The sequence below is a fragment of the Gordionus sp. m RMFG-2023 genome, chromosome 2, assembly GCF_954871325.1.
Source record: "Gordionus sp. m RMFG-2023 chromosome 2, tfGorSpeb1-WG-v2, whole genome shotgun sequence".
Taxonomy (NCBI): domain Eukaryota; kingdom Metazoa; phylum Nematomorpha; class Gordioida; order Chordodea; family Parachordodidae; genus Gordionus; species Gordionus sp. m RMFG-2023.
Window position 1 is genome coordinate 52,755,356 of NC_088776.1, and position 17,434 is coordinate 52,772,789.

A 17,434-nucleotide genomic window follows, 5' to 3' on the forward strand; every position below is an offset into this window, starting at 1 on the left:
AAACTTTCGTGGAATATGGCAGTGCTAATTTATTATTAGACCCAAAGATTTAGAACATTTTTCTAATGTCAATAACTCTAAACACGGATTGAAGCAAACTAATTTAATTTCCTATATATTTGGCTGACCCAGCGAGTCGACCCAGTAAGCTGATCATTGGGTGCTCAACAGGCCTAATAAGTCAGATTGGGTCGTGGTCAATTTTTTGAACCTGGCTCAGGATTGGGCCGATTTCTCTTAACTTGACTCGAGTTATGAGTCGAAGAAAACTAATAATTTAACAACACTACGGAGATAGACTGTATAGAGGTAGAGATAATTACCTGACCTTTATAAGAAACACCGTGAATGAGGTCTATATAACAGTGAAAATACGTTATGTACACTTCAAATTGCATTCTGGCAGGATAATGAAGGAATATTGGGGTATTGAAATTGATTAATCGCTAGGAATGGTTGCCATTTGCCCGATTTTGATGTGGAGTTAAATTATATTATCATGCTTTCTTCTCCACCTGATAATAAAACATTTGCTAAGTTAAAAAATGATTTGATATTAAGGGCTATTAAGATGGAGAAAGTTGAGAGAGTGCCTGTTTGGATTATGAGGCAAGCTGGAAGATACTTGCCTGGTATTTTTACATTTCATAAATATATTGAATTGTTTTTTTATATTTCACAGAATTTAGAGAGATTAGAGAGAAGCATGATTTTTTCGAAATTTGTCAAACACCTGAATTAGCTTGTGAAGTTACATTGATGGTATTTTTATAATTTATATTTTATTTAGCGACATTTCTAATTAGCCTATTAGAAGATTTGCATTAGATGCTGCTATAATATTCTCTGATATTTTAGTTATTCCACAAAGTTTGGGAATGATTATAGAAATGAAAGAGGGAAAAGTTATATCAATTCTATTATTTAAACACTAATATTTATCAGGGCCCAGTAATACAAAATCCTTTAACAACTCCAACAGATATTATAAAATTAAATTGGCCTAAATTTAACCAAGCCAATGTGATAATTGATGTCAATGAGGTAAAAACAGAAGGTATGAAAATTGAGGTGTTAAAAAAAGTTTACCAAGCAATTACATTAACACGTATTAGTTTGAATGGAAAAGTGCCACTTATTGGGTTTTCTGGAGCACCTGTAATATTTTTTTTTTTTTTAATTTAGGTATATTAATTTTATTTTTATCTAATTTTGTTAGAAAAATTATTAGTTAAAAAAAATTGGGGTTAATTAATTCATATCAAATGTTTCATAAACTTAATATTAATATATTAACAAGTGGACACTGATGGCTTATATGATAGAAGGTGGTTCATCATTAACATTCTTAAAAGCAAGGTCCTGGCTATATAAATATCCTGATGAAAGTATATTTCTATTACAAAAACTCTCGGAAGTAATTGCTCATCATCTGATCCAACAAGTCAAAGCTGGTGCTCAGGTCTATTTTAAAATTTATTTATATCATAAAATATTTATTAATATTTTTGTAATTGTTAAATTAAGATTAGCCTTATATTGAGGAAATTTTTTATATGCCAAATAAAGTAACGATAGTACCATTTCATGCCTGACTTTTTTTTTCCCATTGATAAATTTTTTTTTGTAAAGAGATGTACATATTTATTATAGACGCAAATGCACATTTTCATTAAAAAAATTATTTCAAGTATTTTTATCAAAAAATATTCAATGATTCCAAATGTCATCAATATGCAAAATTCAGGTTTATTTAAAAAGATGAATAATAAAAATTATGTTTATTATTTAAACATAAATAAATATTACATTTATTGCAAATAATACTATAATAAGCTTCTACACAATACTTGCACCCTTTCTTTATGATTACGAGCAATTGGAGCCACTTGGTCATATCTTATATCTAATGCAATATTTACAGCTTTTCTTCTTTTTACAATGTTAGAAGGTCTTCTTGTCTTCTCCATATATTACATTCCTGCTAGCATCAATCTTTTTGCTATCTGCAATTTAAATATTAGTAAAGTCATAAATTTTATATTATTTAATGTTATATGGCGTCTATGGAGGCTGGCATTCACTACAAAAGAATCCAGTAAATGGGAAACCATTCTCATATACTAGTTTACATTTAATTTCCATCCAATGTAACTCCACAAGCATGTTATGAAGATCTACTCTACCCATTCCCTTATAGTTTTTTATTATCATTGGCATTTTTACATTTACAAAGACATTATCCGAAGCAGATCATCGCTTAAATTTGATAGGAAAACATCTGTAAAGTTAGATATAGTAGTAATGCTTTGTTGTTCTGCCACTTGCCGATAATTATATCATTCTATTTGCTTTTGTAATATATAGATCCTCCTTCTTTTTTTTAAAATCTTCTCATTTTTAAATTGTGCCCTGATAGGCAATTTGATCTTATCGTTCTGGGTACCAAATATTCCTATTCTTTAAGAATTAAATATATTTGGTAATAAGAGAAAAAATTATCCATATACAATTTGGGGTTTTTATTTAAATGTATTATTTCTAACAGGTGAAGAGCGATATCCCCACTAATACCTAAGAATGAATGACATTAGTAGACTTTCCTTGGTATATTTAAAAATCATATATAAACTCGGGAGCTGTAAATTAAGCAACATGATGAAGGAATTCTTACTCACAAAAATGTCTAAGATTATTGATTAGTAGGGTAACTGTGATTGACATATAAAGAAAAAATACCTAATCAAGCGATTCTACTTGTTATAAAGGAAGGTCTCTCCTTACAGTGATAACCTTATGAGAAGAGAGTATTTGTGAGACTTAGTGTTAAAGAAAATATGCAGTCAAGTTTTAATGTAAGGTCATATCATTGATCGGGAGCTTTTCAATCAATGAGTTAATCCATTAGAAGATTGCATGTTATGGGTAAAAAAAAATAATCATCTAAATATATATATCTGTTTTACATGATCATATTATTTTGATAATCATAAAATTACAGTTGTTTCACAAACATAATTCAACAGCTTTTGCCGCTTGAATCCCTCCTAGGGATTCAAGCATGGTTAACTTGTTTTATATTTTGATATGACATCCATGTCATTTTCATTATAGAATTTCTTTCTGGTATTTAAAACTTTTAATTTCTTTAATATGCATATATTGTTCTTGTAAATATCATTTTAGGTTAATTAAAATAAATATCTACAGCCACTCTCCCCCCCCCCCACCACTCTCATCTGCCATAATTTGAAATAAAAGTTAAAATAATGACCGTAATTAAAATTTTTCAGAAAAAAGTGACAAATCATAATTTTTATAAAAATTTAACATAGCCAAAAGTACTACAATAAATAGACCTGTAAAACCCTCCAATAATACCTATGGGGTATAAATCCATATAATAGTACCCTCTCCCCTCTTAGCAAAATATTGGCTACTCTTTAGCCTTTATTAAATTCTCTTTTCTTAATTAAGATATCGGGGTTTGTGTTTATATATCATCATCGAGACTGGCAGTAAAAATGTCTGAATATAAACATCAAAATTATCCAAACGCATCAACACCACTCCTTCCCATCATTATATATATATGAAATTTCAAATAAAATTACTATTAGAATCAAAGTAAAAAAAAGAGCTTCTTATTATTTCATTTAAGCATTTAGAAGATTCTATCAGAAGATGATAAATAAAAATCGGTATAAAAACGTAAATAATGTATATATATGATATGACAATTTAAGTTTATTCCATGAAAAGTACTGAGAATAAATGGCAAGTGTTTAACAATCGACTATAAAATTATAAAAATGATTCTATACACGAAAGTAAAGCGGCCAAGAGCTATAATGTCGATAACTGGTTTGGCAACGACATTTTGTAGTTTATCACCTTAGCGTATCCAAAAACTAATATTAAAACCCAGAGGTTCAGCAAACTCCTCAAAATAAATGAACTTTCTATTTAAAGTTGAGTATGCGCACTCAAGAATTTTATTTCACTGATTAGTATCATTTTGGGTAACCTTGGGAAGTCCATAAAATTTTTTAAAATTATAACACGAGATTAGCTGCGAGAAATTTTATTTGCGATAAAAAAATCGCAATAGAAGCATGCCGCGTCTAATTTTGAAGGATTTTTACATTAAATATATAGAACTTATTGTTTTTTTTTTAAAAAAACACCTTTTTCAGGATTTTATCTATAAAAATATTTATCATTATAAAATCCCAAAATAAATTCCTGGAAATTCATTTTTCTATTGATATTCCAAAAATTTTGACTTTGGAGATTTTTAAAAAAAATTAAATTCTGTTAAAAACATACGATAGCCAAATAATAGTTATGGGAGAGCAGGTACGTTAAAGTTAATATAAATGAAAATTAAATTTGGCAGATATTCGATAGTGTAGCTAGCGTTGCGGCGTAATCGGCTAATTTTAATCAACTTTAAAATGGTTTAGCCGACTTTTTAGCTGAAAAAGCTAAAACTAATTCGACATCTGCTAAGGAACCTATTCGTCCGTTGGCGTTACTTAATAAATATAAATAAGATAATGATATACAAATAATTTTACTAGACATTATATTAGGAGCCCCGTTAGTAGGTACGGAAAGTTTTAAATTTTTAACAATAACCTGAAATCATTATTCTTCATCTTCATTAAAAAAATTACCCATCCATCAAGCTTATTTTATCCTCAAAAATGTCCTTTTTATTCCGCAATTTCAATATTGTTTAAAAGCCTCAGATGTTTTCGCGTTAGAAACTCGTTTAAAGGAATATGAATAAAACATTGACGGAAGAGTTACTAAATTTTAAGTTTGATTCTAACTCCTAGCTTCAGGCTACTCTTCCTTGAAAATCAGGAGGCCTAAGACTTAGATCTGCTATAACTATTGCCTTAGTTTCTTTCATATCTTCTACAAAATCCGTGAAACAGATCATATCCGAAATCATTGCAACTGATAATGATAGTTTTATGGACTAAACCTTAAATTGCTGGACCATCAATGCTTTGCCAAATACACCTCAACTAGAATCATCAAAGCAAAAAGACTGGGATCTAGGATTGGTATCTTCTTCCTTCGCTTACCTCAACTTGAGCCATGATCACTAATACAAATCACTCATTAGGACGCTTGATTTTGAGAACTACGGTTATGAATGGCTTGATTCCAAATTCATATCAAAAATTAATCAACACTACAAATGCCACATTCAATATGGCAAATCTCCCGTGCATTCTTGAACCGACATTCAACAATGGATAAAAACGCCCTGACGGCAAAACTAAAGTCCCCTTTCTGACAAACCCTTTGTCTGGGATTTTACTTGCATAGACCCCCTTGCCACTTTTAATAATGTATGACCCTTTTCTTAGGGCACAATCATTAAAATGTCAAGAATATTCTTATCTGATGGATGATAATCACTTTGTCCCCATCATAGCTGCATCATCCTGTTCATTTGGACAAGCCGTTATAAATCTTTTCAAAATGGTTTCCAAATTCATAAAGAAAAAAAAACACAGGTCTCTTCTTTTTATAAACTCAAAACTAAACATTCCTATCACAATAATTCGTTCCAATTATTTAATGTTTAAAAATTCTTGGCCCCAATTATTCACTTAGCATTCTCATTTTTAATTTTTTTTTTTTAAATTTTATATATTTGTTTTTTTTTAAAAATATTTTTCATGTTCATTTTTTATCATAGATTTATATATAAATTTTAAATATATATATATTAATTTTTTAATAAAAAATATTCAACATTAAAAAATAATAATCAAGACTTATCTTATTTAACACTGACGGTCGATTAGCCGAGCTCCTTAGATGATGCCTATTTTTGACTAATTCATTTTAGCCAATTTTTCGACTAGGCCTAATTAGGTTTAGCAGCTTTTTTGGCTGATAGGCTTAGGCGAGATTTTTTAGCCGATTAAGCAACACCAAGTGTAGTATATCATGTATATTTGATAGTAATTCATTTTAATTATTTTTTAATTTGAATCTTATTTGTCTATATATAAATATGTTTAGCGGCATGTGTTATTTTTTAAAATAAAATCTGATTTTACCAGAAATATATTCCAGCATGTTTTTAATACATTTTATAATTTTATAAATTATAGATAATTTTACCTTTAACTTTTGAGTCATTTATAATTTATATGAAAAATCTATGGGAAAACTAATATATATTATAATAAGTTCAAAGGTTTATGATAAAATTATCCTAAATTCATAGAGTAGGTATGCCAAACATGATCGAATACATTTCCGAAATTTAAAAAAAAACACGCTCGAAAAATTATTTAAAGTTTAAAAAATAACACGTTGCCGGAAAAAATACATTGCCGCAAAGATATATATATAAAAAGCAAGTAAAATTTTAAAATTATTTTATTTTCAATAATATATTTTCAAAGATTCTTCAAATTTTTGAGTCGCACGCAGAATGCATGAACAAACAATTATTCCAAAGATTTAGCATCCCTTACCTCAAAGCTATAGCCAACGTCGTCAAGTCCTCCTTTGACAAAGAGACCACTCCTCCTTTAGTTTTCTAATTATAATCTATTACTATTTCATCTATTTGATTTTTTTTTAATATTGTCTTTGTTTCACAAGATATGAAACATTCTATAAAAAAAATAGGAATTTAAAACTTAAAGAATCCGTCTTTATTAAATAATAACGACTTGACATTTTTATGAAAAGTTTTAACGTATTTATTTTAAAATATTTGGAATTTAGAAATTCTTAAATTCACCTTAATTAATTAGGAAAAAAAGAGATTATCTCATTAATAGAGTGTTTTTTTAGTTCACATACCGTTTTTTCCTCCAAAACCAACGTGTTTTTTTCATATCTATATTTGGCAAAGGAAAAGTAATTATGTTTTTTTTAAAGAAGTCACTGATTTTTTTAAAAAGCCACCGTTTTTTTTTAAAAAATGACGTTTTATGTTTAAATTAGAAGACGCAAAAATTAATTTGTTGTATCAGAACGCCACTTCCGACTGACTAGTGACCCCTCATTCACAGCTAGCGCGAATTTGCGACGAAGTATACAAAATATGCTGTATTTTTGTGTACTTCTCAGTGAATTCGCGCTAACTGTGAGTGCAGGGTTACACAAACACTGAAATATAATTCGAATTTTTAAAAAATGCACCCTATAAATGACTTAAATCTATATCTTAGCTATAATAATGGCGCATAATCGCGCATTTTATTTCGAATTAAAAAAAAAAAATATTAATGTCTTTTAGCAAATATTCCCATTTTTTTACGCAAATTAAATTTAAAAAAAACCTGCAAAAACTTAGCCCTAAAGATTAAAATAACGCAACAATTTATTAAGCGCCATTTTTAAATTTAAAATAATCCAGAGACCTGCAGAGGCACCATTTGCATGGCCCGGCCTGGCCCGGTTTTAAAATTTTTAAGCCCGGCCCGGATATTTTTTAAAAAAATTTTTACTGCCCGGCCCGGCCCGGATTTAAAAATTCAAGGCCCGGCCCGGATATTTTTAAAAAAAAATTTTTACGGCCCGGATATAAGTATATTCCATATTTTATTCAGATATTTAATTACAAATTGATACTATAAAAAATTTGTGCAAATAATATTTTTGAATATAAAAGATTGTATTTGTGATATTTTAATTTTTATTTAAAAAATACATGTAAAAGCTAATATTTTGAGAATATTATATTGAATTTATAAAAATTATATAACTGTTATTTATAAAAATGGATATTTTGAGCATATACTATATTTTATATTGCATTTATAAAAATAAAACTAATATTCATAAAAATGGTAATAATATTTTGAGCATATACTATATTTTATATTGCATTTAAAAAAAAATAAAACTAATATATAATTTATAAAAATGGAAAATATTTTGAGAATATAATATATTGTATTTACTATTTAATTTATAAAATAAAAATAAATCGCTATTTAAAAAAATGCATGTATAATAAATAGTATTTTGAAAATATAATCTAATTGCACAATATTAAATTAATATAATTTATTTTATAATATAAATTTTTAACAAAAGAAGATAATTGTATTATATAATATATTGTAAAAAAAAATAATAAAAAATGTTGGATTAAAAACTTTCATGACTCAAGGTAAAATATAATAAATGCAATAAATATTTGACAGTTTGCAAAGTAAAAAACCAGCATGATTGATGAAACCCTATACTCAAGAAAGATATTAAAAATTCACAAATTATCATGAAGAAAGAGAAGCATATCTACGGTTGAAGATTACTTCTTCTTTCTTCAAGAATTCTTCCAGTAGTGGAAAAATTCCGCTTACAGCTTGCACTTGAAGCAGGTATAGCCAATACCCGTTTTGACAATTTTTCCAAAATTGGAAATTCGCTTTGATGAGAAGCCCACCACTCTAACAAATTATCCACCTTAAATGTTTCATCTATTTTTTTATTTATATAATTATAATATTCATCATCGGGTATTGACATACTACCAGAATTACCATCGCCCATTTGTCATAAAACGATTCAGTTTGTTTAACAACAGTTGTAATATGACTGGTCGATGGTATTTCATTAACTTCCTGAGCCTCTTGTAATATATAATCTTTTATTTAGTTTTCCGTCATCTTGCGATCTGTCCATGACAACATACGTAATTGCTTGAATTTGGGACAGAGAAAAGGAGAAATAAAATGATACTTGTGTAAAACAAATTTTTCAATTAAAAATGCCTTATATTAAGTAAAATCAATTTTATTTCTCCTTTTTCGCTTTGAAAGGTATTACAAACTTCAAGAAGTTCATAATACCAAATTACCACTTTAAATAGAGTACAAGAGTCCGACTGTAACTCAACAATAGCTCTGTTAAAATTCTCAAGAATGTTGACTAGATCCTGAAGGATCGGAAAGTCTATAATATAATACTTTTCCGATCCCCCATGTTCTAGAAGAACTTTTATAATTTCTTCATTTTGAGAATAAACAGAATTGAGCATATTGTATAGAGTTCCAGCGGACTTCTGTATCTTGATAAAGGGCTTTTAAATGCTGGCATTTATTACTTTGTTTTAAATGGCCCACTAATATTTTAGTATTATCTATTGTTGATTTTATTAATGGGACATTACTTTTCAAATATTTGAAGTTAAATGAATTTCTTAAAATTGTATTTAATATATGACAAGAGCAATTTAATCGTTCATTTAACTTCAATGCTTTTATAATATTTTTACCTTGGTCTGTAACAAATATTATATTAATAAAATCGTTAGTGTTAAAACTAAAATTATGAAATTTTTTAATAGTTCATCCTTAACTACTTGGCTAGTCTTAGACACTTCTTTAAATTTAGCGTTAAATAGGTTTATCTTCACTAACTTCCAGTCATCTGATATATAGTGCATGTTAACTGTTATAAACGAGTTCTTTTTATGGTCATCTCACCATATATCAGTGGAAGCAGCCATAAATCGATTCTTGATTACTGGGGCAATAGTATCAACCAAAATGCTTCTTATTTTATTACATTTTTCTTTAAGGTGGCGTGAAAGAGTGGTGGGATGTGAAATCAATGAGTTGATATCTATTTTACCATACGTTGCCCCAACATCGACTAGAGCCTGGCTGAATTCAAGAAACCCATTCCCAGCTATCATTTCGAAAGGTCTAATATCTTTTGCGCAAAGTGTTAAGGAATGATCTATAAATTTTTCTTTTAAATATTTCATATTACATTTATAGGTGGGTTTTTCAGGTGTAAATTTTTTTTTATTAATTTTCATGGATTTACCATCACATTTATGTCTTTTTAAATGTGATGTACCATGGTTATAATTATACTATAATAAATTTGAACAATTTATGCATTGCACATAGCCAATATTTTTTTTATTTTCATCTATGATGATGTTAAATTTAGCCCATATTTCAGATTTTAAAGTATTATTTGTATTTTTAAAAGAATAAATATTATTTTTAATTTTGTTAATTATATCATTAGTATTTTGTGCCATGATATTCCTTTTATTGATTGTTTTGGTAAATATTCTAAAAATTTAGATATGAATTATAAGATTTATATTTATTATTAATTTTTACTTTAGCTTCTAAAATGCTCAAATAAATCTTTAGATTCTTGAATGCCTAATGAGAAATCTTTAGGTTCTTTAATGTTCAATCTAAAAATAAATATATAAAATTATAAGATTTACATTTATTATTAATTTTTACTTTAGCTTCTAAAATGCTCAAATAAATCTTTAGATTCTTGAATGCTTATTGAGAAATCTTTAGGTTCTTTAATGTTCAATCTAAAAATAAATATATAAAATTATAAGATTTATATTTATTATTAATTTTTACTTTAGCTTCTAAAATGCTCAAATAAATCTTTAGATTCTTGAATGCTTAATGAGAAATCTTTAGGTTCTTTAATGTTCAATCTAAAAATAAATATATAAAATTATAAAATTTACATTTATTATTAATTTTTTTTTTACTTTAGCTTCTAAAATGCTCAAATAAATCTTTAGATTCTAGAATGCTTAATGAGAAATCTTTAGGTTCTTTAATGTTCAATCTAAAAATAAATATATAAAATTATAAGATTTATATTTATTATTAATTTTTACTTTAGCTTCTTGAATGCTCAAATAAATCTTAGCTTCTTTTATTTTCTAAAATAAAATAAAAATTATAGTGTAAAATATATTAATATGAACCTGTATTTATTTTTTAAAATGGAGTTTTCCGGTATCTTTCAGAATATTAATAATTAGATCGATCTGTGGGTGTTAGGTAGTGTTAACCATCACCCAATATTATATTAATCATAACTATAATATAATATAATCTTATAACCAATAACTCATAACGTATAATTTTTTATAAAAAATATTAAGGCCCGGCCCGGCTTTAACAATTTTAGGCCCGGCCCGGATATATTTTAAAAAAAATTTTAGGCCCAGCCCGGATATGTTTAAAAAATTTTTTTTTAGGCTCTACCCGGGTATATTTAAAAAATTTAAAATACGGCCCGGGCCTGGCTTAGGGCCGGCCTTGCAGGTCTCAGAATATAAATTATTTAGCGAAAGTAAGATGTGTACTCATCAACAAAGGACATATTGGAATATTTTTCCGGCCATAATCAGATTATTTCAGAGAACTGCAAGCCCAGCCCTAAGCCTGGCCCGGGCCGTATTTTAAATTTTTTAAATACCCGGGCCGGGCCTAAAAAAATTTTTTTTAAACAAATCCGGGCTGGGCCTAAAAAATTTTTTAAAATATATCCGGGCCGGGCCTAAGATTATTAAACCCGGGCCTAGCCTTAATATTTTTTATAAAAAATTTCACATTATGAGTTATTGGCTATAAGATTATATTATATTATAGTTATGATTAATATAATATTGGGTGATGTTTAACACTACCTAACACCCACAGATCGATCTAATTATTAATTTCCTGAAAGATACCGGAAAACTCCATTTTAAAAAATAAATACAGGTTCATATTAATATATTTTACACTATAATTTTTATTTTATTTTAGAAAATAAAAGAAGCTAAAGATTTATTTGAGCATTCAAGAAGCTAAAGTAAAAATTAATAATAAATATAAATCTTATAATTTTATATATTTATTTTTAGATTGAACATTAAAGAACCTAAAGATTTCTCATTAAGCATTCAAGAATCTAAAGATTTATTTGAGCGACTATTTAGAAGACTAAAGCTAAAAATAAAAATTAATAATAAATATAAAATCTTATAATATTATATATTTATTTTTAGATTGAACATTAAAGAACTTAAAGATTTCTCATTAAGCATTCAAGAATCTAAAGATTTATTTGAGTATTTTAGAAGCTAAAGTAAAAATTAATAATAAATGTAAATCTTATAATTTTATATATTTATTTTTAGATTGAACATTAAAGAACCTAAAGATTTCTCATTAGGCATTCAAGAATCTAAAGATTTATTTGAGCATTTTAGAAGCTAAAGTAAAAATTAATAATAAATATAAATCTTATAATTCATATCTAAATTTTTAGAATATTTACCAAAACAATCAATAAAAGGAATATCATGGCACAAAATACTAATGATATAATTAACAAAATTAAAAATAATATTTATTCTTTAAAAAATACAAATAATACTTTAAAATCTGAAATATGGGCTAAATTTAACATCATCATAGATGAAAATAAAAAAAATATTGGCTATGTGCAATGCATAAATTGTTCAAATTTATTATAGTATAATTATAACCATGGTACATCACATTTAAAAAGACATAAATGTGATGGTAAATCCATGAAAATTAATAAAAAAAAATTTACACCTGAAAAACCCACCTATAAATTTAATATGAAATATTTAAAAGAAAAATTTATAGATCATTCCTTAACACTTTGCGCAAAAGATATTAGACCTTTCGAAATGATAGCTGGGAATGGGTTTCTTGAATTCAGCCAGGCTCTAGTCGATGTTGGGGCAACGTATGGTAAAATAGATATCAACTCATTGATTTCACATCCCACCACTCTTTCACGCCACCTTAAAGAAAAATGTAATAAAATAAGAAGCATTTTGGTTGATACTATTGCCCCAGTAATCAAGAATCGATTTATGGCTGCTTCCACTGATATATGGTGAGATGACCATAAAAAGAACTCGTTTATAACAGTTAACATGCACTATATATCAGATGACTGGAAGTTAGTGAAGATAAACCTATTTAACGCTAAATTTAAAGAAGTGTCTAAGACTAGCCAAGTAGTTAAGGATGAACTATTAAAAAATTTCATAATTTTAGTTTTAACACTAACGATTTTATTAATATAATATTTGTTACGGACCAAGGTAAAAATATTATAAAAGCATTGGAGTTAAATGAACGATTAAATTGTTCTTGTCATATATTAAATACAATTTTAAGAAATTCATTTAACTTCAAATATTTGGAAAGTAATGCCCCATTAATAAAATCAACAATAGATAATACTAAAATATTAGTGGGCCATTTAAAACAAAGTAATAAATGCCAGCATTTAAAAGCCCTTTATCAAGATACAGAAGTCCGCTGGAACTCTATACAACATGCTCAATTCTGTTTATTCTCAAAATGAAGAAATTATAAAAGTTCTTCTAGAACATGGGGGATCGGAAAAGTATTATATTATAGACTTTCCGATCCTTCAGGATCTAGTCAACATTCTTGAGAATTTTAACAGAGCTATTGTTGAGTTACAGTCGGACTCTTGTACTCTATTTAAAGTGGTAATTTGGTATTATGAACTTCTTGAAGTTTGTAATACCTTTCAAAGCGAAAAGGGAGAAATAAAATTGATTTTACTTAATATAAGGCATTTTTAATTGAAAAATTTGTTTTACACAAGTATCATTTTATTTCTCCTTTTCTCTGTCCCAAATTCAAGCAATTACGTGTGTTGTCATGGACAGATCGCAAGATGACGGAAAACTAAATAAAAGATTATATTAAATTACAAGAGGCTCAGGAAGTTAATGAAATACCATCGACCAGTCAATTTACGACTGTTGTTAAACAAACTGAATCGTTTTATGACAAATGGGGCGATGGTAATTCTGGTATTATGTCAATACCCGATGATGAATATTATAATTATATATATAAAAAAATAGATGAAACATTTAAGGTGGATAATTTGTTAGAGTGGTGGGCTTCTCATCAAAGCGAATTTCCAATTTTGGCAAAATTGGCAAAACGGGTATTGGCTATTCCTGCTTCAAGTGCAAGCTGTGAGCGGAATTTGTCCACTACTGGAAGAATTCTTGAAGAAAGAAGAAGAATCTTCAACCTGAAAAGGTAGATATGCTTCTCTTTCTTCATGATAATTTGTGAATTTTTAATATCTTTCTTGAGTATAGGGTTTCGTCAATCATGCTGGTTTTTTACTTTGCAAACTGTCAAATATTTATTGCATTTATTATATTTTACCTTGAGTCATGAAAGTTTTTAATCCAACATTTTTTATTATTTTTACAATATATTATATAATACAATTATCTTCTTTTGTTAAAAATTTATATTATAAAATAAATTATATTAATTTAATATTGTGCAATTAGATTATATTTTCAAAATACTATTTATTATACATGTATTTTTTTAAATAGCGATTTATTTTTATTTTATAAATTAAATAGTAAAATATTTTCCATTTTTTTATAAATTAAATATTAGTTTTATTTTTTTTAAATGCAATATAAAATATAGTATATGCTCAAAATATTATTACCATTTTTATGAATATTAGTTTTATTTTTATAAATGCAATATAAAATATAGTATATGCTCAAAATATCCATTTTTATAAATAACAGTTATATAATTTTTATAAATTCAATATAATATTCTCAAAATATTAGCTTTTACATGTATTTTTTAAATAAAAATTAAAATATCACAAATACAATCTTTTATATTCAAAAATATTATTTGCACAAATTTTTTATAGTATCAATTTGTAATTAAATATCTGAATAAAATATGGAATATACTTATATCCGGGCCGTAAAAATTTTTTTTAAAAAATATCCGGGCCGGGCCTTGAATTTTTAAATCCAGACCGGGCCGTGCCGTAAAAATTTTTTTTTAAAAATATCCGGGCCGGGCCTAAAAATTTTAAAACCGGGCCGGGCCGTGCAAATAGTGCCTCTGCAGGTCTCTGATTTATATTGTTATGGGGGGAAAAAATAACAAGACTTTTTTTTATTATCTATTGTAATTTTCATTCAATATTATTATTCTACTTTATATGGACTAATTTGCCAAATATTATAATGTTCTATCTCTTTTAAATCATTAATTAGAATAATCTCTGGGATTTGGACAAATATTAGAAATTTTTATTTCATTTAACTTTAAAAATATATGGTTATATATATTTTTTTTCAAATCATAACTTCGGCCCGGGGACCAAAGGGAAGGAGTTTTCTACCATCAAATAACTTTTTTATGATATTTTCGTTATTTGATTTAACCCAGACACGTCTGGACATATATTTTGCAACTAAAATTTAAATTAGGTATTACACAATATTATTATGGAATTAAAATATTATTTGAAGATTATAGATTTTCATTTTTTCGTTCTCTTACATTATTGTTGTTTCATTACCATCTTTAAAACTAAAATTAAATTTTTCCATAATTATATTTAAAAAAAATTATATGTCAGATTCTATTCGCCAAAGGAGTTCAACATTCTTTATCACTTTTAAATTCTCTAGGATACGACGTTATAAGCTTGGATTGGACTTTAGATCCAGAGGAAGCCAAGTAAAATAATTTATTCAAAAAACATATTTGTCATTAATTGATAAAGTATGAAGAAAAAGTTTGCATATCTAATTTTAATACCCCCCTCCCTTGTTTCTTAAAAAAAACTAGCAACATTATAAACTCTGACAATTTATAATTTGCACAGGAAAATATTAGGGCCCAATATAGTTCTTCAAGGCAATTTGGATCCCAGCGCATTATTTAGCTCCAAAGTAATTTTATTTTTTTTAAAAGATATTTATATAAAATGAAATTGTAATAAATGTAATATTTTTTTTCTATGCAAGAATACAAAAATGAAAATAAGAAACAAGAAAAATATATCTTAAAATAGGATAGAACTAGATTAAAAAAAGGAAGAATATTTTTTATACTTTTGTGAGCGATTAGAATTTTAAATTTAGATATCGCATAATGAAAGCCTATTTAAACTTTTTTAGTTATATTATGTTCTTTTTCAAAAACATGACATCTTATGTGACTAAAAAAGGTACAAATATATAAATTGAGTGTGATTAAAGGCTTATACTCTATAAATATTTCATGATAAAAAAATTTTTTAAATACAATTTGAGTATAAATAGATAATGTTCACGTTGATTTTCTAGTCTTAATATTGTTTTTTTATTATTATTATGCAAATTGTATGGTGTAATAAAGTTGTTTAAAATAAAGTAAAATATGAATTTAATGGAATTGAGACGACAATACTTATGTTATACTCAATATATGTATATTATATTATTTTTATTACACAGGAAGCTCTCCAGAACCTGACCACTGACATGATTTCTCGATTCGGAACTAAAGGTTACATAGCTAACCTGGGACATGGTATATATCCAGAAACACCTATCGAAAATGTTTCTTACTTTATCGAGGCAGTTCATTCTTACCCGACTAATCTATAAATTAACTATGCTCGTCTCCTTTTTTTACAAATATTTTATTTCTCTTTTTCATTTATTTTATAAAGATTTTGCACATATTATTTGTAAGATAGTTATCGTAAAATATTTTATTTCTGACATCTGGTGTCTTAATCCCCATCATTAATCCACTTAACCCTGCATATAATATATTCTTCAGATATTTTATAATCATCTTTCATTAATTTTCTTTAGGAATTATTTTCCAGACTTTTTTTATAATATCAAACAAAACTTCATAATGATGATGCGTTACACATTTATATTATGTAATCATATTTTTTTTTTTAAAAAATAATAATATTTGCAAGGATTTAATATATTAGGAAATTATTCCTTAGTATGTATATAATTTCTAATGTAATAAAATGCACAATTTTTTTTAAAATATATAAATTTGCCTATAATAATTAGGATACAGATTATTTTCTAATCATTTATATAAATTTTGATAAATCGGTTTATCCTTAACGCTTCAAGAACAGATTAATACTATTACAACACATTAGATAATTACATTGTGTTATGCGAAACCGGTCCCTAAACAGGAAAACGAAAGTGAAATAGGGTTTGATATCATATGATAATTAGGGTCTGGGAATTTTGTCAAAATGATAACAGGTAATTTCTTGAGGTATGTCGAACCTGACTCAATATTTACAAACATAAAAATAATAAAATCATTAATTTATAATGCACCAAATACTTGAATTTTAAAATCGGAAGGGGGAGGGGGTCGTATAATAGAAGAATATATCTAATGATGTTCTGCAAAGCTGCCCGTTAAAAATTTTGCATAAATTTCCCTGCTCGCTATAACTTGGAACCGTCAGGCCCGTTAGAATTTACGAAAAGTCAACATTCTCTTTAAATTTTTTGTCAAATTTTTCGGGAATCACATTTTTAAAATCTAGCTAATTTTTTGCATTATGAATATCTCTTGCCTATCTATTTCTACAACAACTCTTTTTATAAATCAATTGTGTTAGTTATCTGTTTCTAAATTGTGTATCTGGATCATTTCATAAATAACTTATTTAATTTTTTTGTGAATTTACTATATTATTTATAGATTTAGTATTTTAGTTCGACAGCACAATACAAAAAAAATTAGCATTTTGTAATTTATTTCCA

The 17,434-nt window shown here is 26.7% G+C and overlaps 1 protein-coding gene across 1 annotated transcript; it reads left to right on the forward strand.

The window, feature by feature from the left end:
* The first annotated feature begins 489 nt into the window (after nt 1-489).
* LOC135923514 (uroporphyrinogen decarboxylase-like) lies at nt 490-16,599 on the forward strand. The gene is made up of 9 exons (XM_065458313.1): nt 490-632; nt 683-762; nt 807-905; nt 946-1,158; nt 1,301-1,462; nt 6,441-6,572; nt 15,268-15,368; nt 15,517-15,583; nt 16,130-16,599. The coding sequence occupies exons 1-9, from the start codon at nt 500-502 to the stop codon at nt 16,280-16,282; spliced, it is 1,140 nt and encodes a 379-aa protein (XP_065314385.1). The 5' UTR covers nt 490-499; the 3' UTR covers nt 16,283-16,599.
* Nucleotides 16,600-17,434: the final 835 nt, after the last annotated feature.

Excerpts from the sequence above, each read along its gene's own strand:
- LOC135923514 (XM_065458313.1), top strand. The coding sequence starts at position 500 with ATGCTTTCTTCTCCACCTGATAATAAAACATTTGCTAAGTTAAAAAAT. Across the intron at positions 1,159-1,300 it reads TTGGGTTTTCTGGAGCACCT|TGGACACTGATGGCTTATAT; the intron begins GTAATATTTTTT and ends TATATTAACAAG. Across the intron at positions 1,463-6,440 it reads AAGTCAAAGCTGGTGCTCAG|ATTCTTCAAATTTTTGAGTC; the intron begins GTCTATTTTAAA and ends ATATTTTCAAAG.